We start from the raw sequence: 24413 nt of genomic DNA, 5'->3' as shown, positions 1-24413 counted from the left end.
AATGCTACTCTTTTAAGGTTTAAACAGCTAATACTGTAGGTATTCTCTGAAGTAGCCTATTGTGTGTTCAACAGGTCAAAAGGATCAATCTTGTCATGTCTGAGTGGTCCTCTGTGTCATCACATTACACATTTTACGGATGGTTACATCACTTAATAGACAAAGGGAAGCAATGTGTCTGCAGTCTTTGAATATGCTCCATCTTCTTCTATTTACACATTGCTCTTCAAAAGTAGGTAGCGTTAATGTCCTTCTCACCCACTGTTGTCATATCTAGCTTCCAAGACATGAAAGAGTCTCTAGCCTCAAAACTGACAAAATATAGTAATCATGTCAAGACATATCTACTTCAAGAAGAATAGAGACATTCACTGAAAGATTAAGATAATGTTATGACGATAGAAACATATTGCCTGTTAACTAAGTGGTGTTAGCTTAGCTAACTAACTTTGTTAGTGTTTGCTCTTCGGCTAAAATGCTATAGCTACTGTTACAAGAGTTTATAAAGTGATGCTAGAGCAGTATGTAGTACAGTATATGAATGATTAACATAAATGCTGATAATGCTGCTTCTGAAAATACTGACATCATGTGCTACCCTAATTTAGCTAATTAGTTCCAATTAAATGAAAGCCTCAGCTGCAGCGAAAATTAGGTTTCTAGATGGCAAGCTGAAAAAAATTGAAGAATCAAATTTCCATAGGCTTTTTATGCATAGATAAATGGATAACATATTTGTGGTGTAATTATTTATTTTACAAAACTTAACTGCTCCAGTGTTTGAGGTATGAATAAAAAAATGCTTAAAAACACATTCCAAAAACAGCAAATGAACAATGTGAAGCAAACTGCCCAGATACAAACTGAGAGCCCTGGGGGACACCAACTCCCCCAGCTGTGAGTTGCTCCCACCTCCAGTCTCCCACAGCTCTTGGTTCAAATCAAACAAACTCAAGCCTGTCTGTTATGCTGTTCCTAACAACATGAGGCGTTGAGGCTGACATGTTGTTAAATAAAGATATACTGTAAAACTGTACACAGCAGCTACAGTAGTGCTAATCGTGGCTGAGTTTACTGAAGTATTGACACGTGTAAGTTGGGTAATCACTGGTTAGTGAGTAATAAGTGAAACCCAGTTTACATACTTACAGATACAATACATATCAGATTTTTCACTACTGTTGTAACACTACAGATGGCTTTACTTATAATGCTTATTGCTTTAAAAACATATTTGTAAAATAAATTGAATGTAAACTATCAGTACCCCTTATTTGTCAATCACACACATTTGCCCACCCCATTATCCCACCACCAAACAAACTGAAATCAAAATAATAATTCACACAAACATCCAAGAACCTGAATCTGAGTTATAAAAACCACTGAGCAAAGTGATCAACACACACTCATGTGAATACAAACAATCTGATTTAAGATATGACTAAAACAGAAGCTATACATAAAATACAATAACTTTAAGTGGAGACTTTCTTTTAAGAGTGCCAATGATGCAGTGAAACAGACAGTGTTATTGTGTAAATCAGTGCATAATATTGAATGGCTACCTTCAGAAATTTGGTAAAACATGCATTTACTAAAACACTAATGCAACATTTCCCCAGGTCTTTGGCTTTTATGGAGACCAACATGATAATTATGTACCGTGAAAGAAAAAAGAAGACCTAGAAAGGCACTTAAAACTACAACGATACTGTTATATATTTACCACACATGGCAAGCTTTGTTTTTGTACAGGTTTAGCTATGGGATTGCAAAGTATTATATACAATGACAACCACGCTATGCCAGTGTTAATATGCACTGTACTATCTTCTCCTTAAGTATCCTGTTAAATAATTCAAACAAATCTCTTAACAGTACCATAGCGTTACAGCAAAAAAACACCATAAATAACTCAGTGTTGTGTCAAGTGTCAACTAGCTGTATGTCACCACACGTAGACTAATCTGCTAGTTTTTGTATTACTTATAAAGATACGCATTTATAAAGCCACAAGACACATTTAAGACCTAACTATGACAGCGATTTGTAGGAATCATTCGATATTTTGTAAATTACATGTATTTGCTTTCTTGCCATGAGTTAGATAAGAAGATCGTTTACACTTTCTGACATGAAAGTATATATCTTCTCATCTTACACTTGGCAAGAAAGCGAAAAAGTGTATTTCCCAAAATGTCGAACCATTCTTTTAAGATAAACAGCGTGATTTAAGTTATCTTTGAGGATAGTGTGTGGCACTCTAACCCCATTAATGAGGATTTCATAACAGATTATGATCAGGCAATGATATGAATTGGCTGTGGAATGTTTGTTATACTCAGAGAATCAACTTGATTATACAGCACGTTTGATTAGAACATATACAGCCTAAGATTGATAGCATAAACTTGTTTCTAATTTTCATGGTCAACTGCTGTCATTTTCTGTCATAATAGTGTCACAAATCAGCCTTCAAGTTAAGAACTTTGTTCTATGGCCATGCTTCATAAAACATCATTTCATAGATAAAACGTTCATAGAACAATGCAAAAAAACATTCATGAATCATCAAATGATCACCAATTAAAGCAATGCAGTTGGCGGCAGATTCCTTCACTATTCACAAGACATTTCCAAACTGGAAGATAATCAACCAGAAAATATCAACAAAAAAAAACACAGCTCATGCATGATAAATAAAAAGGTTAACATAGTTTAAAGAAACAAGGCACAAACTTTATATGAAAAAAACTGCCTTTCTAATAGACACACTGGTTCTGTCTGTAGCTGATTAAAGGTCAGTAGGAAAGGCTCTTTGTTAAAGTAACCTGAGAGGGGTCCCTTTCGCCAGCTGCTTTCAGGTGAAGACTGCCATCCTTCTGATGCAATTAGCCATTTAAAGTGGTTTCCAAATGCTAAAAAATAGCAGTCACAGTGAGTAAAAAAAGCAACATTTTCCCATCACTCCCATAGGTGTTTGTTGACCCTGTTTACTGCCAGTCTGGGCCTTGTAGAGAAAGGCAAAAAAAGCTTAGAGTATCAACAAACCAAGACTGCTGCCTAGCTCCCATAGCACAAAAGAGGACGGTGAAGGCGAACAGATGGATTTTTACGTGTGCATACAGCGTTTCATCATGACAGCCGCTATAACATCTGTGCAGACAGGAGGAACTGTAGAGTTACCAGCCTACACGTGGGTGCGGAAGTGGTGGCTGGCCTGGAGCGGCTGTCTGTTTCGGAGCGGGATGAGCCACAGGAGTTTCCAGCGAGTGCCGCAAACTTCGGCTAGCGCCCACTGCCAAGATTTCTTTGAGCCATATCTGAAAAGAAGATACAAAAAAGGCCATTTTTAATGTTAAAACTGACTGTGTGAGAGTGATACCACTTTCAAGCTGAAGCTGGAGCTAGCAGCCAGTTAGCTTAGCATAAAGACCGTAAACAGGGGGACACAGATAGCCCCGCTTTGTCCGGAGGTAACAAAATCCGCCTACAAGCAGCATCAAAGCTCACTAATTAACACATTACGTTCTCGTTTGGAGTCTCTGTTGATTGCCTGACAACCTCAATGTGATGTCAAAACTCCAGGAAGTCACTGTGCCCAGCTAAGAAATAGTCCAGCACAGAATCCCCCTTAAAACCACAAATTAGTTTTTGTACAGGTTAAACAAACAAGATATAATGTTTTGAGAGAGCTTTGGAGATGCTGGTAGGTGTATTTACATGTTACCTTTGGAGAGAGCCAGGCTAACGGTTTCCCCCTGTTTCCAGTCCTTATGCTTAGCTATGCTAGCTCCAGCTTCACATTGAATGGACAGACATGGTGTGGTGGTGGTGTAAATCTTCTAAACTAACTCTCGGCAAGAAAGCGGATAAGGGGGGCATAAGGACAAACAGAGCTAAACAGACTCACATTTCCTTTGAGAACAGAGCCATTTTCTCAATGGTGGTGGTATCCTGTAAGGGAGAAAAAAGGCGAGAACAATGCAAAATGAGAGGATTAATTCATCTATTGCTCCTGTAGACAGCTCCATCTATTAAACACTTTTCTCTAAATACCAGCTTGCTGTTTCCCACCTTATCATGGAGGCTAAGTATAGACGTTTTTAACATTACGGCTCTGCCAAAATTCTTGATGAAAGCCTGTAAATCACTTTGGCTTATAATAAAACGATGTCAACCCTTTACCTGCAAGATATTAATACAAACATACAAACACAAACAGCCTGACCCCCAGACTTTCCCTCTTGTTTTTTTTTCTATTGATCACTCCATTACTGGCATTGATTGTTTTATTTTTGTGTATTATGTCTTTTGTTTTCTGTCTGCAGCTTAGTGCTGCTGCCTAGTTTGCGGGATTGTTCTTAAAGAGACAGAACTTGCTTCAATAAGACAAACATGCTAAATTACACAGCAAATACCCTTCATGCATATTTGATAGATCCTACAAAGTAACGCTAAACAGTTACATTAGCTTGGAAATAGTTGCTCCAGTCTGTTAAGAGAAGACATAATCACATTACATAATTACAGCAGTAAATGCCATTTAAAACAAGGTAATGAGACGTCTAGTCATTACTCAGTACTCACAGAGAGGATGCCTGCCATCTGAGTGTAAAACATGCTAGTCATGCCACCAAACATGACTAAACCCATGAGCGTTGAGACTCGCAGCAGAGCCAGTTCATGGCGTGTTGTAAACTTCTCCTTGCAGAAGAAAAACACAACGTCAGCCCTTTGTTGTAAAATCCTCTTATCATCTCAAAGCTCTATGTGATGACTTTTTCATAGTAAAATATGAACTTTTATATTGGTGTCATAGCTGATCTTTACAGGATGAAACAAAGCATTTAGCATCGTCACATAGTACTTAAGACAACTAAATAAATACAGTGAATAGCAGTCCAAATTGCTACACATGCATGTATGAAATGCAGTCTGTAAGCTCTAAAAGAAAAAACATTTTTCTGCTAACTGAGAATAGTATGTACCTGGTCTACTCCTGTCAGTGGCTGAAAGTAATAGTACTGGCAGAAGTCCAGCACCAGGGTGAACAAACTGAGAACCTGAGTGTAGAAACAGAGCTGCAGGAAGAGCCAGTGGTTGTCTTCTCCCACACAGTTATTGATCCTGGAAGTAAATAAACAGGATTTAAGATGTGTCCATGAAAATAAATGTTCTCCCAGAATTATATTCGCAGCAAAAGCCTGCAAAGCAACTATATATTTCATAAAATGTTGAGTGATTTTGCATTTTGTTGTATTCCTATTTATTTCTACTTTCCAACACTGTTTTTAATAGGTGTCTAATAACGTAACACCTTCATGAGTGTGTGTGTGTGTGTGTGTCCTTACCAAGGACAGTGGTGGTCCATCCTGCGTACACAATGGCCACAGCGACTGCAGTGGTGGGACCTTTTAGGTCTCATTAAGTTGCACTTATTGCACAACTCCCAGTGCTCTCGCTCTGTAACATAACAACAACAATGAGTCATTTGTTGGTTACTACTGGTAGAATTGGCATTAGTAGCAGACATAGTGACACAGTAATACCATATGCAAACCTATTTACTGTTGAAAGTATTAGCTGATATCAATTAATATGAGGAACAAAACTGGTAGAGAATGAAAATGCTAGATCGACTATGTTCAGTTACAGGAATGAAGATTCATGGATAAACAGTTAAATGTGCACAGCCTGACACACTGGATTATGTGTCCATACCAGAGTGAGGTATGTTGGGGTCCACAGGAAGACGGCCGGGATCTGCTGTGGAAGCTCTGAATAGGGCTGCTAGGCAGAGTGCTGATGCTATGTAATAACCTGAGGGAATACACAGTGGTTAATTTGACTTAAAGTGTGTGATTCATACAGCCTAGTCAGAAATTCCAATTACTTGTTTTCAGTGGTTCTGCCCAAAAATAGTTGAGAAATGTTATTATTAATAGAAATTCCTACAGTGGGAACAAGGAAACTCACAAACAACTATGGTCCATGGGATGTGTCCCTCATTGTAGTGTGGAAGTAGAACCAGTTTAGGAATGAAGAAAGTGTTGTAGAGCCAGATCCCAAACACCACGCTGATACACAGCCAGCCCATGGGGTCCACCACAAAGTGTAGTCGAAGCTTCATGGCTGCTGGCACTCCGGGTGAAACCTACAGTGCAGCCTACCCCAACACACCAACAGATGCAAATCTCCATTTTATTTGATGACTGGAAATAGATCTCCAGATAACAGACAGGAACTGGCTGACTAAACATTCCCTGTGCTCTCACACATAACAAACCTGACACATGTTTTTCTGTGATTGTTGTATGGTTTCTATGATACCATCATCATCATCACCAGTGTTAGTATGCATCACAAAGCTGTGAGACTTTGCCCAAAATACTGTTACATGACAGTGAAAGATATTATGTATAGATCACTAACCAACAGCAAAATAATAGGATCGAGATACCACCATGATCTGACATGTACTGAGGAGGGCACATTGGGTCATGCTTTCTGAAATAGGTCATGAGATGAAACCTCAACACAGGCCTACTACCGCCACTACTCTGCTATAAAGCAGGTGTCTAGAAACAAGCCCAGCATTAACTAACAACTTACACATATTTCTTACATTAGCATTATAACATTCTCTGCTAATATAACCCAGTCTAAATTACCATACTCTAAGTGTAAGCAGCTCTTATAACCCTGCTAGTCTGCATTAAAGCCCTTGTTATTGCAAAACCTCGCCTGCTCCATCATTCAACTGATAGCACTGACAGCCGAGAGGGGCTTGGCTATAACGTTATGGTAAAAAGCTTTACTATGTAGGCTAACATCAGCGGGCTAGCGTGATATAATGCCCTCGCGTTCAAAATTACAAAATTCAACGTGTGTAGCGTCAGCCATGATTTCCTTCGCGAAAATAAAAAAGATACATACTTTTCAGTTGCTGTCTTACTTAACGCACGTATCAGTAGAACTACTTCCTCATCCGAGCCTTTGTGGGCTGGACCATAGACTGTATATAAGAAGGGCTGGACCCTCTTAATACATCCATGGCTGGATGGACCGGCCGGACAGGAACAGTGGATTTGCTACCTGCAGGATGCAATACAAAAAAAAAAAAAACATTTTCCGGTTGATTTGTATTTAAAAAAATAAAACACGTTTGTTATTGGATTATATTCTAGTACTACATAAAACACATTTGATAATAACAAGTAGCCCTCTGAACAGTGGCGTATTTGGTAGATTTAATTTATGTTTTTTTTTGTTGATTTGTAGGTATTTTAATTTGCTACAAAGAAACTATGAAAAACAAATAAAACCAACGCTGACGGAAAATGAATGAGCAAGTATGATAATCGATTGGCCTTTCAAGCAATCCCTTTTTAAGCAAATATTGAGCTTCTGTATCTTTATAGGTTAATGAAATAGTTCAGTGCTCCATGCAATTCCAATTAAGCAATTTATTGTTTAATTTCTATTTTACTTTCTTAATTACATATTTGAGTTTCCTTATGTTGCCTTTTTTTAATTGTGATGGCTGCTACAATATCATAATTTACCATTGGGACTAATTGACAACTGATTATACCGTTGAATGAATGCATGTTATATGTCATAAGGCATACTATCTATCTATCTATCTATCTATCTATCTATCAGTAGAGATAGGTTTGGCAATGTGAGACTAGAGACTTCATGTAATGCTGGTTAACAGACTTCACATAGGCCTATAATCTTGGTGGTTTGCTACTGGTGATTGTTCCAGATAACCAAAATATTTGGAGAACATGTTTTACTCTCTTTTACTCTTTGGGTGGGAGCTGCTGAATGCTGGAGCTCTGATTTAACTGTGCACCCATTGTTTTATGTCTGTGTGTACACCACTTAGGCTTTTATTTGAACGACAACATTTGTAGTTTCCGTTTGTATTGTTCTGCGGCAGCTTGATGCCGTGGACAGGTGGGCGGGGGACTTAAGAGCGCAGTGCACCAGCGGCAAGAGGGAAAACAGTCTGCTGCCGCCTTCTGGTGAAATACATGTAGAGCAGGGGGCACCAGGTAGCCCCCAAGGACCACATGAGTAGCCCTCAGGCCTGTTCTAAAAATGAAAATTGAATATTGATATTATCTGTTTCCCACCTTGTTAAGTCATTGTTGATAATTATTGATAATGAGAAATCATTAACGTTTTCAGTGTCTTCACATAGATGACTATTAATCATTAATAATCATATATAACTAAAGGCAAACTGAGCAAATTTGTTATTTCAGAAGAGTGTATCAAACTGGTAGCCCTTCGTATGACTCAGTACCCATGAAGTAGCTCTCAGTTTGAAAAAGGTTGGTGACCCCTGATGTAGAGGCTTAAAACGAATTTGTGAATAGCCTACACTCTGTCGACAACATTAAGGCTTGAAACTTATTATTAACTTATTATATTATTATTATACATTTTACTTGAAGCAATATAACGATATTGACGTTAATTCCCCGCCTCCATTAACAGTACTGTGTAAATTATTATACAACATGTTACAAAAACATGAATTATAAAACAGCTCGGCATCATACTCATTAAAGAGCCAAACAAGACCGGTCTTCACTCTCAAGCAGCACACTGTGCTGTGACTCCAAGACACTGTCCTGTACACTGTCCTGTGACTCCATGACTGTCCTGTATACTGTCCTGTGACTCCAAGGCACTGTCCTGTGACTCCATGACTGTCCCGGGACAGTCAGACACTGTCCTGTACACTGTCCTGTGACTCCAAGACACTGTCCTGTGACTCCATGACTGTCCTTGTATACTGTCCTGTGACTCCAAGACACTGTCCTGTGACTCCATGACTGTCCCGGGACAGTCAGACACTGTCCTGTACACTGTCCTGTGACTCCAAGACACTGTCCTGTGACTCCATGACTGTCCTTGTATACTGTCCTGTGACTTCAAGACACTGTCCTGTGACTCCATGACTGTCCCGGGACAGTCAGACACTGTCCTGTACACTGTCCTGTGACTCCAAGACACTGTCCTGTGACTCCATGACTGTCCTGTACATTGTCCTGTGACTCCCAGACACTGCCCTGTGACTCCATGACTGTCCTGTACACTGTCCTGTGACTCCAAGACACTGTCCTGTGACACCATGACTGTCCTGGGACAGTCAGACACTGTCCTGTACACTGTCCTGTGACTCCAAGACACTGTCCTGTGACTCAGTGACTGTCCTGTACATTGTCCTATGACTCCATGAATGTCCTGTACACTGTTTTTTTTTTTTTATTTGTATTGATGCTTAGATACAAATACACAAAAACATGTTTTCCATACATAAACAAGACGCATACAACAACAAAAACAAAAAACATATCACACACAAAACAAAACAAAGAGGAAAACTGTTCAGGATTTCCAAACTGTGTAGAGGAGACATATTTGTTTGGTTATTTTTAATTATATGTGTATAATTATGTGTGTGTATATAAGTGATTTAAGGAGCAAATCTATTTCTAATTTAAATACCTGGAAGGAAGGCTGTCCCTTTTGCCATTTCTGTTTATGGATAAAAAAACTTAGCTTGCAAAACAAAAAAGTTCACTACATATTCCAAAGTGTTAATATCAGGATTATCATAATAAAAAAGAAAATATTTTACGGTAAGAGAGTAAGGTGGATCAAAAAGGTGACTATTAAGTCACTGAGAAATGTTTTAGTTTTCTCACATTCAAAAAATAGGTGTGATAGTGTTTCATCCATATCACCACAGGAGGAACAAGCACTACTGTAACATGTCCGCATATTTGGCTACAGTAACGTCGCATTTCATCGTAATGGTCAGTTCATGGCATGTCAGTGACGTAATTCAACTTCCGCTAGCATTAGCGGCCGGTGTTTGTTGACAGCAACGCCGCTTAGCATAACTCTACTGTGGTAGCTAGTTTCATCGTGTTGTTGGGTCAAAATGGCATCATTGAACTCATACAAACTCAGGTGCTCCATCCCAGGCCACGAAATGGACGTCAGGGGACTCGCATCTGCTGTTTTTCCAGAGGGAGCTTTTGTGTCTGTGTCCAGAGATCGAACCGGAAGAGTCTGGGTACCAAACTCAAGGTAGCTAGCATTAGCCTGCTACTGGCTAACTAATTGTGGTGGTTGGCTAGGATTTAGTTCAGTTTATAAGTAAATATGTTATCAGAAAAGGTGCCCTGACCAAGAAAAGTATCAAGCCAATTAACAACCCCCAGGGAAGTTACTTACTATTAATTTATCCGTGTTAACGTTGGTAACGTTAGCTAGCTAAGTTGGCTAGTAAGCGGTTTGCTAACGTTTACTCAAATTAGCTTTGTCATTCATTCAACTGCAACTCTCAGTATACACAGCGCGGATGATCGAGTGCGTGCTAAAGTCCACCAGATTTATCGTTAGACTTGTCTTTTGTCTGTCAGTTCATTTACTGACATTTTTTGCAATTATCAGCCACACAATTGTCAACCACTTGTTCCAACACAAGTAACTCCGTTCCCTTAAGATGTCTTTCTCTCTTTCCCCTTCTCTTGACAGCCCAGACCAAGGTTTCACAGAGATGCATAGTATGTCTGGCCACTCCAATTTTGTATCCTGTGTATGCATCATTGCACCTAGTGAAACATATCCTCGAGGACTCATTGCCACAGGTGGAAATGATAATAATATATGTGTTTTCACAATGGACCAATCACAGCCCCTATTCACTCTCACGGGTCACAAAAACACAGGTGAGTTGTGCCTCACTAATAATCTAATTTGTTCTGCTTTTATTTGCCATTAAGTCAAGCATATCTGCAGTTTATCTGGTTTAAAGATTCAATACTTTTTGCTATACTTAGTTAGGAATTTGCCTCAGTGTGCTCATTCCAGCTTTCTTACGTTTAATCTCCACAGTTTGCACTCTGTCTTCTGGGAAGTTTGGGACACTTTTGAGCGGTTCCTGGGACACCACAGCCAAAGTCTGGCTCAATGAGAAGTGCATGATGACCTTGCAGGTATGCTGAAGCTTCTGTGATCTTACACTGAACTTTTCGTGGGAGAGTTTTCCCTAAGAGGTAGTTTGTCAAATGATGTCTTCCCTAACACTGACTATGGTTGACATTTTCACTTTTACAATATCTTTTGATATTGATTTCATCTATGCACCTGTAACAAGCAAAAATATTAAAGGGCGGTGTGACGGAGCAAAATCTTGGCTTGTTAATTTTGCTACAGGGCCACTCTGCAGCAGTGTGGGCAGTGGTCATCTTACCTGAACAAGGCCTTATGCTGTCTGGATCAGCAGATAAGACCATAAAGCTTTGGAAAGCTGGCCGTTGTGAGAAGACATTTACAGGTGAGAGTTTGCAGGTTGTTGATATAAGTGAACAAAATATTTTTGTCTTTGATTTATTAGACCAGTGTGTGTGAATAAAAGTGTAACTGTGGCTGTTGATGAGTAGGATTGTTTTTAAACTTGCCTCTTATATCTGGTTATTGTAAGCAGTCCACCCTCAGTCCTTGTAACTTTACCTGCTTTTAGCCAGCAAAACTGATGTGAATGAATTAATGAAATTATGTCAGATCAAAAATTCAAATTGTAAATTGTATCATCATTTGGGCTAATCATGTTAATCTAATCAACCACAATAATTCAAAACACTTGTCTGGTGGTCAATGGGCTTTATGTTTAAAATCCATGATTAAGACCCAACCTGTTTTGCTTCCCTTTTAGGCCATGAGGACTGTGTAAGGGGACTGGCAGTGATCAGCAACATTGAGTTCTTCTCTTGCAGCAATGACACGAGTATCAGAAGGTGGCTGGTGACAGGCGAATGTGTACAGGTCTATTACAGCCACACCAACTACATCTACAGCTTAGCTGTCTTCCCCAATGGCCAAGGTTTGTTTATTTATATATATGATATTTAAATCCCTATGAAAGAGCAGAATGGAAGACGTGTGGGGGTGTGTGTGTGTGTGTGTGTTTATTGAACTAGCATCCATTTGTTTTCCTGCTGTAAGATGGTAGCTGGCTCACCCTGACCTTAGACTGATGCTTTTCCCCTCAGATTTCATAAGCACAGGAGAGGACAGGACATTGAGGATATGGAGGCAGGGAGAGTGCTCTCAGACAATCCGTCTGCCTGCCCAGTCTGTCTGGTGCTGCTGCATTCTACCTAATGGTGATATAGCTATCGGGGCCAGGTAAGAACTGCATTTGGTGTGCCAATGTGTGGTCAACACATAATCAATTTCTGAATCGTGTCACACCACAAAATGTTTAATCACCACGTTTCTGACTCCTGCATTTCCACAAAGTGGTGGAGACTCATCGATGAACATACACAGTACAGTAAGTAGTTTTGTGGCTAACCCGGATGTTGCTCCTCTGCCCACAGTGATGGCATTATCCGCGTGTTTACGGAAGCTGAGGACCGCATAGCGAGTGCAGAGGACCTGCAGGCTTTTGAGGATGAACTCGCCAAAACCACCATTGACCCCAAGACTGGCGACTTCGGAGACATTAAAATGGAGGACCTTCCTGGAAGGGAACACCTCGTTGAGCCTGGTACGAAAATAGACCGAGATGTATTTGATCATGATCACTGTATCTGGTATTTCTGGTTCATACTGTACACACCCAAGATTGCACAATTCACTCTGATAGTGAATAAGTGCCATTGCTATTTCTGTGTCAAGATTTGTTTGCTTATTTCCACCAGGGAATCGTGACGGACAGACGCGTCTGATTAAAGATGGACAGAAGGTGGAGGCATATCAGTGGAGTGTCAGTGATGACCGCTGGATGAAAATCGGAGATGTGGTCGGAGGCTCAAACCAACAGACTTCCAAGAATGTTATGTATGAAGGAAAGGTAAGACCGCAAGCTTATTGAGAAGGCAAACTATGCATGCACACATGAGTACAGTCAAGAGAATGACTCCGGATCCTCCCCTCAGGAATACGACTACGTTTTCACCATTGACGTGAATGAAGGAGGGCCGTCCATGAAGCTGCCTTACAATGTGTCAGAGGACCCTTGGCTGACAGCGCACAACTTTTTGCAGAAGAATGACCTCAGCCCCATGTTCCTCGACCAGGTCGCCAATTTTATAATAGAGAACACCAAAGGACATGTGGTGGGACCAGCCCAGCCGGCTGGTGGTGACCCATTCACTGGTAAGGCCAAAAGATAGATAGTTAGATAGCTACTTGTTTTTCTCCCTTTCAGCTTATATACTGTACATGCTTTATATGTTCTTTACAATATTTAAAGGTTATTAGACTGAATTTGGATTTTCCTAAAGGTGTTTTTTCTCTTCATCCGACAGGAGGAGCTCGGTATATCCCCGGGGCTTCTGATGGTGGACCTGGCTTTGGAGCTGATCCTTTCACAGGTACAGTACGTTTACTTAAAGATTTTTTTCACTAAGAAATCATCAGAGATGTTCTTTTTACAGCTGTTTTTTTTTTTTTTTTTTTCCTCCCAACAGGCTCCGGTCGCTACATCCCAGGGTCGGGTCCGAACCCAAGTGCTCCTTCAGGTGTGGCAGATCCCTTCACAGGTGAGTTACTAACAAAAGGAATTGTGGACAGCTCAGTTTAAACATTAGACAAACTAAACCAACTCTCTTGAACAACTGAGATACTGAGGTCATACTGCTTGTGTCGAGTGAAGACCAGGGATTTGTTTGTGACAGCTGTTCAGTGGCAGACCCATGAACACAGTTCTCCTATTAATAATCTTTTAATGTTGAGGGATCATACTCTTCTCTACTCTGCAGGAGGAGGCGCCTATTCCTCAGCAGCCCTCAGACAGACGGCAACTAACATCTACTTCCCCAAGACTGATGGTGTGACCTTTGAGCAAGCCAATTCCTCGCAGATCATTGGTGAGCATTTCAAGTATGGGTTTGATGATGTGCCTCTACAGTCTACACGTGTCAGTTGTGAATGACAAACATTTCTAAGAACTTTATTAATGGATTTGAGCTTTTTGTCAAAAAGCCCTGAAAACCTTTTTTTCAGCTTTTTACTGAGTAATGGGGCCCTATGTGAACACATTATTTTCCTGCCTAGGTTAGTTTTGATTATGTCACATTAGAGATTTCTGTACTTATCTATCTAATATCTGCTCTTCTAACTGGTCTGTAGTGGGTGGGGCTCAGTTGGGAAAAGGTGATTCAGCAATAATGAATTAGAATCTGATGACAGTTGGTGGGCGCTGTCAATAAAATCTGATCAAACCACACCAACACCATGCCGATGAAGCAGAATAACTTTTTTCTTGTATGTTGCTTATTTAGTCTTTTTATTTTTTGTTTTTTAAAAGCCTAAGATTTGATACCAAATATAAGCATCTTTAAAAGTAAACATTTCCAATTAATTTCTTGTCATGGAAGATTTTGTACCAAAATGCCATTTCACTTGGTTCATTAAAGCTTATTCACTGTGTCGGGGTCAATGACTTGTTCTTTCCACACCAGCCAAGGTAAAGGAGCTAAATGGAGGTGCCCCTCCGGAGCACAAGCTTTCCGAAGAGATTCTGGAAAGCCTTCAGAGGCTGCTGGTGTCTGTCTCTGAGCCCAACTCCTCCATGTCTCCCCCAAGCATCCAAGAGATCAGCGTGCTGTGGAAGGCCTCTCACTGGCCTGAAGGTACAACAACAGCATTCCAACCCAATTTATGATAGTTTTGTTGTTTTTTTCATTTAATTTTTGTGGATTGATTTTTATAATTTCTGCTGAGTAATTATCAAAAGCAGAAGGCTTAACATGATTTAAGGTTCTTTAGTTCATTAATGTTCACTAACCAAACTCTCCTTTCCTCCCCCCTGGACTTCAGACCTCGTGTTTCCTATCCTGGACATTATGAGGCTGGCAGTGCGCCACCCACAGGTTAACGAGACTCTCTGTGGAGAGGCAGAGGGAGTCCAGCTGTGCAACCACCTGCTGAGCCTGATGAGGCCTGAGGGGCGTCCTGCCAACCAGATGCTGGCGCTGCGGACTCTGTGTAACTGCTTTAGTGGCAGGCACGGCCGAGCCCTCCTCATGGCCCAGCGTGAAACAGTGCTATCGCATGCTGCCGACCTGGCCACAATCTGCAATAAGAACATCCACGTTGCTCTGGCCACTCTGTTGCTTAACTACGCTGGCTGCCTGCACGGCCAACCCGATCTCGAGGCCAAGGCCCAGTGCCTGTCTGTGGCCAGTAGAGCTCTGGAGACGGTACAAGACAAGGAGGCTGTGTTTAGGCTGCTGGTGGCCTTGGGAACCACTGTGGCCTCAGACCAGACAGCCCAGGACCTGGCTCGCTCCCTGGGGGTCAACTCTCAGATTTCCAAGTACTCATCAGTGTCTGATCCATCTAAGGTGGCTGAATGTTGCCAGCTGGTTTTAAAAGAACTACAATGATGTAAATGATTAGAAAAAAAAGAGCACTTGTTTCTTACTATCACTCTGTTCTGACTAATCAGTTGTAGTGGAGACTTAAATACTTGTATGTTCTGCAATAAAAAAAAAAAGGACAAATGAAATCTGCATATGCTTAGCCTGTGTTTTTATTACTACACCACCTTTCCAAAGCCCCTTGACTCATTTGTTGGGTAAATGTAGGATAAAGATTTATAAACTATTAACAATACACTGTGTAAAGTTAAATATATGTCTTGCCCTTAAACATGTTTAATTGTATTTCATACTACCATCTTACACTTTAACTCACTAAAATGTGGTATTGCAGGGAAAGTGAAATGCAAATTGAAGCTGGGGAAAAAACAACTTTGGTGAGTGACATGGATATTTTAATTGCTCAACGTCCTGACAGGTAAGATGGCTAACCTGCAGGCTATTCATTCGGGAAAAGAGGTCTATTTACATTGCGATGCAATATTTTTTTAAAGCTTGGTAATGGTGGTCTTGGTTTATCAACTACTAAAATGAGCCTGAGGCTTGTATGTTTCTTCACTTCTTTGTTGGATACATACTCTAGAACCAATTCCCCTTGTCCAACATTGAATAAAATGAGTCATCTTTGTACCACGATGTCCTCCCATAAAACAAATGTACGGTATTTTATTGTGTTACTTCTCAGTTGACTGTGGGTTAATAGACCTTTTTCACGGCAGACATGTTGACATGTCATAGTAGGAAAAGCCTTTATATATGTCAATGGGAAAAGCACAGGTGTATTCAACGCCATTAATGATGGCTGCATTCCACTTAGGTGAGGCCCTGGTATTGTGCATGCTGACTCACTGAAATAGCTTACTGGGACACTTGATGGAATTGAGCCATCATTAAAGGTGATCAATTTCAGCTGTGCTTTTCCTACTATGACAAGTCAAATGTCTGCTGTGAAAAAGGTCCATAAAGTGAGACATGCAGTGCCGCTAGGAAGCCCATGTTTCTTTATTTTATGGTCGAATCTGAGTCTAGGCAACTTAATAAACCATCGGTACACAAAAGCTAAAGCTTGGTGTTATTCGCTCACCGGAAGTATTTGTTAACAACATCCGGGGTAGTTATTGGAAAAAAAATTGGCGGTTTGGTGTTCTTACTGCGGCTTCGTTTTCATGACAATGTGTGAAACTTAGTTTAACAAAAGTGAAATCAAACGTAACGTATGTTTTTGTAACACGTAACTCTCCCTCGACAGTGTTTGTTGATTTAATAACAGTCTTAAATGTATTTTGACAAACTCAAAACAAGTTAGCCAACAGTGAACTTTGTGTTAGCTAGCTAGCAGCTAAAGCTAGCCAGGCTGGGTTTTTGACCAGTCGCCACCGTTACGTTAGACTCTCACACTGCTTTATCCAACTGGGAATAATGGCGAACCCGGCATTGTTGCAGAAAAAGAATGGGAAATATCTCTGGTTTGCTCTTCTCGGACTCGGACTTCAACCAGACGCTGCATTGTCGCTAATCGGCAAAACTAACATAAACGTTAAACACATCAACCTGGGACCGTAAGTCTGCTGTTGTCGTGGAAAACATTAATACTGCATAATGTTAGCTAGTTAGTTAATGTGGCTGCTTTCACTTGAAGTAACATTTAACCTTAAGTTGCCATTCACATTACTCGACGTTAAGCTTTATTCTAACAAGGTTAAATGTTATTTTGTGGCCAATAGGAATATGTTCGACAAACCAAACAAGGATGCCTTCTACATAGTAACCCATTTCCTGTTGGAGAGACTCAACCCGGCACGATTTAACGAGACATACAGGTAAAGTTAGACATGATCAACTTTTGCCAGTCATTTGTAGAAGTGTGTAGGGTTCATTGTCAAAACGATAAAACATTTGCTTTGGGTTAGGCACTGCTGGCCTGTTTTGAACCACAAAGCAGATGCTGAGTTTCGCAAAGTTACCTGCGCTTGGCTGCGAGAAATTATGGTAAGAATTTGAGTGTTTTTACTTTTATGTTCATCTTCTTCTGTCCAGTATTTCACAAATACCCCATTTTTTTTCTTTTAAGTAAATAACTTCCAGTCGAATTTTTCATAAGTTAAAAATGTTCACCTTTATGCAAATGAAGTTTTTTGCATCACTGATCAAATGCCTAAAATATATTTGTCACAGGTGCTGCTTCTGTCGTTTAGTATACTACATAATTTAGTGATACCCATCTTGTTTTGAAATGTGTAGGATGAAACTGGAAATGCAGGATCCAAAGTGGTAGCATCCTTGTTCCTCTCACCCGGAGGCCCCAAGTTTATCAGCTTGATGTTTAATTTGGCCAGTCACGTCATGCTGCAGGAAATGAAGACATTCACTGCAGGTGGGTCTAGTTAGAAAATAATGTTTTTTTTCTTTCTTTTTTTTTTCTATACCAGTACCTCATATTGACAATCTGACTTCAATCCCAAAGTGTAGAATGACACAACAATAGCCAGGTGTTGTTTCACTTAGTTTAATTTAATTCTTCATGGAGTTAGCACTCAAAAGACTATCAAATATTCTTGAATATTGTCAGATGACAGTTGGGTTCCTGAGGCTGCAGCAAATCCCGCTTCCTCCCTGGCCATGGCAGTGAAGAGACTCAACCTGATTACTACCCGTTTTTTGAAAGCTGGAGTGAATCAGGACCGCTTTCTTCACGAGTACCAGAGACAAGCACAGTAAGTCCTTTTGTTGGCAGTAGAAATGGTCCGATGCCATTTTTTTGCTTCCCGATTCTGATACCTGAACTTGTGTATCGGCCGATACCGAGTGCCGATCCGATACCAGTGTGTCATATTTTATTATGTTTTAACTGTATACTACTATCCCTGTATGGATGTGATATGATTTCTATCTTCTAGAATCTATCTATCTTTGTTGTCAGTCTGGCTCAGGTTAAACTCTATGTGAAACATGAACAAACACAAACAATGAACACCACAGAACTTTCTTTTATTATCCAGTTTGACAATCCATTATAACGGAAAAAGAACAAATAAACTACTTTTAATGTAGATTTTCTTTAGGGCTTTCTTACATGGTATCAGATACTTGCCGATACTGATACCAACATTTTAGGCAGTATCGGAGCCGATACCGATACTAGTATCGGTATCAGAACATCTCTACTTGGCAGTTCCATCTTGGAGGCTGGACAGAACTAGATGTTATTTCATATTTGCATCAGTAGATGGAAGCTTTCTACAAAACTACAACAGTAAACCTAATAAATATTCCACTTGTTAGCTGAGGTTATGGCAACAAAATTAAACTGACTTATTCAAGTCTGCCATTACAAAAAATGAAAAATGTGTGTAGTAAATTAGTTTAGTAAATACAACCGTTACTAAAACTAATACAATTGTAAATAAAACTTTTTATGAAATTCTAATTACAGTAATTTAATTAAAATAACTTCTTTTCTAGATTCAGCAGTAGCAACCATGCTGCAAATGTAATGTTGTGCATTTCCTATACGTATTCATTGTAATAGTTTGAGCTCTGTGAATAGCAGTAGTCCATGATGACACTTAAGGGGAAATGTTTTGTCATTCCTTTATTTTTTTCACACACTAACCTAACATGTTGGGAATTTTAATAAGGCATGTTTAATGTATAGCTATATAGCCTGTTGCTCTCAGTATGTGGAAATATTTTTACTATTTCTTCATCTGTTCTTGTAGTGTGGTTATATATATTTTTTACCTTGCTGAATATTATCACTGCAATGAGCTAACTTTTCAGAGGTTTTTTTTTAAATCTTGTATCGCTGCTCTTGATAGTGCATGTTTCATAGGCCATTTGTTTCAAGCCCCACCTGTGTCTTGTGATCTAATTAGTAACCCTATGGTTAACGAGGCCAGTTGGCAGCTATTGGATGTGTTCAGTCAGTGTCCACAGGTGAAACAAATTTTTCTTAACGATGGCTGTTACATGCAGTGTCCCAGTAAGCCCTGTGCTTCAACTGCTATCAAATAGTGTCTGCTGAAAAAAAGTCCTTTTGAAACCGTGTACAGAGACCGCTACATTGTTGAAGATTCTAGAAATGTGCATTTAGAACTTTTAACCCTTGTGTTGACTTCGGGTCACATTGGCCAGTTTTTAATTTTTGTTTTTATATCAGGAAAAAATGGGATGTAGAAATAAGCGCTGAAAATGTGTAGAAGAAAACTTACTATTAAACGTTGGAAAAAGCAAAAACAAACTGAAAAAAGGCGTCGAACATCTTTTTTTTTATTTTTTTTATTTTTATTTATTTTTTTCCTCCTTCCCAAGGTTGACAGGAAGACAACACAAGGTTAAGTTAATTTTATGGTTTTCTGTTTTGCACATGGAAGTCAGTTTCTACTACTGGTACAAAGTATTTTGTTATCCCTGTTTTCAAGGCTCCTGGTGAAGTCCATGAGGGACATCAGAGCAGAAGGTCCCAAGTATGATGAGCTACTTAAGTATGTATATTTTATTTTTTTTCTCAGTACTTCTGACTTCAATGTTCTTAGTCCAGATTGTTCAATCTGCCTTATCTACTTTCAGACTTCACAGCAGTGACTCTACACAGGAGGGAGATTCTTCAGCTGAGAAGACCCAAATGGTATGTCATTTTGTTTGTAAAACATAAGACGTGATTTGTACGTCTTGTGTTAAGATATTTCAACAGTGCTGCTTATGGCAAGTGTCCTGCCTAATAATACAAAAAATCTGTACCTGTGCCAATTTGCCAGAGGTTAGGTGACATTCTTATATTGAGATGAGTTTAGGAAAGAAGTGCTCTACTGAGATTTTAAGAGCTCACATTAGTACTTTGTTGTCCTCAGGTGCGCTCCTTGTGGTCGGATATTGATAGAATGCTGTCGACTATCAAAGAGGAACAGCATGCAGTGGAAAGTGTTTTGAAGGGGGAAGTGGATCAGTATGTCCTGGACGGTACAGATCGAACCCTCAACATTCCTCGCAGTCTGCTGGAGAGAATTGAACAGCTCCCACATCAGGTGAGAGTAAAGATAATGCCACAGGTCACTCTGTTAATGGTGGCCTGTTAATTCCTATACACAGCACATTACTTTTATTAATTTGGCTCGGAGTCCATAGTTTCCTTTTTTTTTTCTTTTTTTTTTTTTTTTTCCCTTGCCTTTTCTCACTGTAACCTCACGCATGTTTTCCAGTTGAGTTCAGGGAATGTGTATGAGGCTGGCCAGTTGAACGTCCTGTGTGTGTTGGAGCTGACAAAGCACACGCTGCAGCTCCTGAGGGAGGAGCGATGTCGGGTCTCTCATGCCTCCAAGCCTCAGCTCAGTCCTCAGCACCTGCAGGAAAAATGTCAGCAGATGGCCCGTGCACTGCAGAACCTCCAACTACTCAGGTATACAGTCACCCACACACACTTGACAGAATGCACTCTATCCAACCTGTCTGATCTTCAGCACAATGACTTGATTGGTAGAAATTAATCACACTAGAGTATTTTAATTTTGGATTTCTCGATTATTTTTTTGTTTTTGCTTTCTGAGTTGGATCTTTCTATAAACCTTTAACTATTTGTGGTTTGGAAACTTCTATAGTTAATGGAACATTTAAAATCATGGAAGACTTAATCTTAATAGTATGTGTGTGCTAACTGAAAGTTGGATGACCTTGAGTACCAGTATATATGTATGTTTATTTTATTTATTCCTCCCTCCCCAGACAGAGGATTTCCAAGGAAGAAATTCCTGAGGTCAGGAGTACCATCAGAGAGTTGGAAGCTGCATGGGACAGGAAGTGGATGGATACCCTGAAAGACACACCCCTATTATCATTTCTGAATGAAGATCCTGTGAGTGGCCCTTGGGGTTTTTGAACTTGGCTTGCTACCGTAACAGTATAGTCTGTACTTTTTAAAGGGGAACGAGAAATGATACATTTGTCACGTTATTGTTTTGGTAGTATTAAATGTTTCACTGTAGTTGCATATCCTAATTTAATTAATTTTTTTTGTCTCTTTTTTTTTTTTTTTTTTAAGGCTCTTGGCTTCCTGTCACCAATGGCTCCACTGTCTTTTGAACCGGCAGCTGACGCTAGTTACAGGAGTAGTGTCTTCTCTCAGTATCCTGCAAAGCTTCTCGGTGAGCAAAATCAGATTACATAAATAGTGGGCAATGTATTCACATCGCAGTTTTGTTCTAATCATGCTTCTTACACGTTTTCAGAGGAGAAGCCTGCGGAGAGTAAATCACAGAAAGGTGCCCCCCCTAGTTCTTCTAAACCGAAGAGGTAATGAAACCTATATTTGAACAGCTCATAAGGGAAATGTAAGCTTAAAGTCAACATTTCTCATCTTTTTTCATAATGCGTTATTTGAAATGTTTGGTGTATTGGCTTCTGATGGGAGGCAGATACCTGGGCAGTCCTGAGCAGTGCTCTGTCCGTCACTAGTCCTCCCTAAAGCATCCATGCTCTCTGATGACCGCGGCGAATTGAGAGAAATCGCCACGGACAGATACGGAGCAGACACTCTGATTGATTCATTGGTTATTAAACTATAGAAGCGTGTACAGTTGACTTGGTAGTGTCATTGTAGACATTGTATAATACCTTGGGTAAAAAGTACATGAGCCATTATTAGCTACGTTAAGATGCTCTCGTTGCTTTCACTGTACCTGAGCTTTACTGCATTGTGAGGAAAATATAATGGAAATTACTCTTTACTGTGTGCGCAGTGCATTACACTATACGAACCTGTTTTTGAATAATACATCAAACCATTTGTCTTTGAAACAGCTCTAGCCCTGCAACGGCTGAAAGGACTGAAAGTCCTGTTAACACTCAAGTGTCATCAAAAGCAAATACCTCTCTGGACTGGCTTTTTGACACCCCATCCCCTCCTCTGAGGGCTCCATCAGTACCACCACCTCAGGCTAGTATATTTCAGCTAACCTCTGTTTTGAGTTAAATTAAACTCCTGTTTAGTGGATAAATGCCACCCTTTGAATTTGTGAGCACCAGTTCTTGTGATAAACTGTATGTAACAAAGCTCTACTTGTTTTTAGGCTAGTGTGAGGAAGACGGCCCATGTTGATCAGAAGGTGACTCCCATGAGGAACGAGACTCGGATATTAGACATGGAATGTGATAACCTCGCTGATCAGGTATAGTGATGACTTTCAAACTAATGAAAGTGTCTAAGGCTGAAATGCCAGAGCTCAGAATTTTATAAATACTGTTTGAAGTTTATATAATTCAGAAAAACACAAACTGATATATTAACAATCCTTACACAGCATTTTTTTTTTTTTTTTTTTTTTTTTAAGCTGTATGGATTGTTGTCAAAGTCTTGAATGAGGAGGAATGTGGCCTTGAGATGCACAAATTGGGCTCAGAGACCCAGTCCTGACTAAAGGGTTTGTGTGTGTTAGTTTGCAGATGCTGTAACTACAACCAGTCCTCCAGAAGGCAGGGCCAAGGTTATGGACTTGGATGGCCTTCTCGGCACTCTTCATAGAGGTCCCTTCTCTGCTAGAAAGCAGCTGCCACGTACACCTGAGAGCTTGAGTAAGTCGTGAGCTATTGCATTTTTGTGAATTCTGTGTGAACACATGAATGGGAGTGCTTATCTAGGATGGCATGATGGTTAAAGACCAAAGAATGTGGCCTCATAAAACTGGAACAGTTTTGCCTTTTTAATCCCCTTATTTTCAGTTGGTAAATTAAAATGTGTTTCTCTCCCCCCACCCCCCCACCGCGCCCCAAGTTCTGGATGTGAAGAGCTCCTGGCGCAAGGCAGTTGAGGAAGACGAAGCTGAGAAAATGGGGCAGTTGGCCAAGTTTAACAACGGTATAGCAGGGCGGCTCACTCCCCTCGATGAGCACAACGTGTTGCTGAGCCCCGATGCTTCCTCCCAGAGTGACTCTTGCCGTATCACCCCTCCTTTGACAAGCCACAGCAGCCCCCCTGTCAGCCAGCATGGAGTCTCCCTTAAATCCGCTCTGTTCTGGGACACCTTTAATGCCGAGGCTCTCGACAGCCCTAGTGGCACTGGCAGCAGTGCGGTCCAGTTCAGCCTCGATCATGAAACACTCCCTGAAATGTCGAGCTGTGACAGTCTGCTGAGCCTCGACGATGAAGCGGTGGATTTGAAGAGTGAGGAGGATGATAAGCTCCTAATCCCCTCTCTGGAGACTGAGGTGATGCAATCAGCACTAACCCCACGTCATTATCTGGGTCAGATCCAGCAGGCGTGCGATGACTGCTCCTTCATGGAAGGCAGGAAGAGGACACCTGAGTGTCTTCTGTCGGGACACACAGTCTCTGGTTTGGACAAAGACTGGCTAATGGAGCCTGCAAAATTAGTGGAAGCTACAGACAAGGTCTTCTCTCTGGACCTAGACGCACTGGAGACTCCTTCACCCCCAAAGAAGCAGGAGTACAGCCTCCCAAAACTGATCACATTCTCCCCGATAGATGACATGAAGTGTTAACTACATTCATATCAAGACCACTTTTTATCCTTGACTGTCAAAACTCTCCCTAATTTTAATAGACCTCTAACAAATTTGCACATAACCTACTTTTGTAACTTTCTTTTCTGTGCATTTAAAATGGTAAGACATGAACTGCTTAATAAAATTGTAAGATATTGCTCATTTACGTGTGTGTGTATATAAATGTTATACCTGTATAGGAGAGCAACTTGGCACCTTAATTTCCAGGCTCTGGTTGGGTAACAGTGTTTGTATCAATGACGAGCTTTTCTGCCTCCAACATCTGCATTGCACTATCAGCATGGTTTCTAACCACACAATGTCTTGAACGAGATGTAAATGTCTTTGTAGGTATGTGACCACCAATGTGAAAGGGACCATGGTCTGTCAGGTTGAATAAAGTTGTAGATTTTCTTAAATGTCGGCTTTAACATTCAAAAAAAAGTGTGTAAATCAGCTGCAGACTGAAACAAATCAGTATGATGAAAGGGT

At 40.3% G+C, this 24413-nt stretch overlaps 3 protein-coding genes and 1 non-coding gene across 6 annotated transcripts; 3 read left to right on the top strand and 1 right to left on the bottom strand.

The window, feature by feature from the left end:
• Positions 1-734: 734 nt before the first annotated feature.
• zdhhc21 (zinc finger DHHC-type palmitoyltransferase 21) lies at positions 735-20832 on the bottom strand. 2 transcript variants are annotated; one of them, XM_031284993.2, is made up of 9 exons: positions 20820-20832; positions 6943-6982; positions 5983-6160; positions 5728-5826; positions 5358-5469; positions 4995-5133; positions 4594-4710; positions 3917-3960; positions 735-3326 (listed from the first exon to the last, which is right to left on the bottom strand). In XM_031284993.2, exons 3-9 carry the CDS (start codon positions 6134-6136, stop codon positions 3194-3196), a joined length of 798 nt encoding a protein of 265 aa, XP_031140853.1. In that variant the 5' UTR covers positions 6137-6160; positions 6943-6982; positions 20820-20832; the 3' UTR covers positions 735-3193. The 2 variants fall into 2 exon arrangements, with proteins under 2 accessions (XP_031140853.1, XP_031140854.1); XM_031284994.2 differs by lacking the exon at positions 20820-20832 and having other exon boundaries at positions 5983-6186.
• plaa (phospholipase A2-activating protein) lies at positions 9858-15562 on the top strand. Its single transcript, XM_031284991.2, has 14 exons — positions 9858-10122; positions 10573-10766; positions 10933-11033; positions 11254-11374; positions 11753-11920; positions 12090-12225; positions 12420-12589; positions 12744-12895; positions 12981-13200; positions 13353-13418; positions 13515-13586; positions 13806-13913; positions 14508-14678; positions 14866-15562. The coding sequence occupies exons 1-14, from the start codon at positions 9974-9976 to the stop codon at positions 15432-15434; spliced, it is 2397 nt and encodes a 798-aa protein (XP_031140851.1). The 5' UTR covers positions 9858-9973; the 3' UTR covers positions 15435-15562.
• On the top strand, positions 16398-24335 carry haus6 (HAUS augmin-like complex, subunit 6). 2 transcript variants are annotated; one of them, XM_035993757.1, is made up of 16 exons: positions 16398-16987; positions 17153-17248; positions 17339-17417; positions 17670-17802; positions 17998-18142; positions 19850-19912; positions 19998-20055; positions 20279-20452; positions 20627-20823; positions 21147-21276; positions 21463-21565; positions 21650-21713; positions 22227-22356; positions 22490-22588; positions 22856-22991; positions 23191-24335. In XM_035993757.1, the coding sequence occupies exons 1-16, from the start codon at positions 16848-16850 to the stop codon at positions 23916-23918; spliced, it is 2475 nt and encodes an 824-aa protein (XP_035849650.1). In that variant the 5' UTR covers positions 16398-16847; the 3' UTR covers positions 23919-24335. The 2 variants fall into 2 exon arrangements, with proteins under 2 accessions (XP_035849650.1, XP_031140850.1); XM_031284990.2 differs by having other exon boundaries at positions 22221-22356.
• LOC116039945 lies at positions 21826-21956 on the top strand. Its single transcript, XR_004102538.1, has one exon.
• Positions 24336-24413: the final 78 nt, after the last annotated feature.

Source organism: Sander lucioperca, chromosome 17 (assembly GCF_008315115.2).
Source record: "Sander lucioperca isolate FBNREF2018 chromosome 17, SLUC_FBN_1.2, whole genome shotgun sequence".
Lineage (NCBI taxonomy): Eukaryota > Metazoa > Chordata > Actinopteri > Perciformes > Percidae > Sander > Sander lucioperca.
This window is presented reverse-complemented; position numbering and strand designations above follow the sequence as displayed.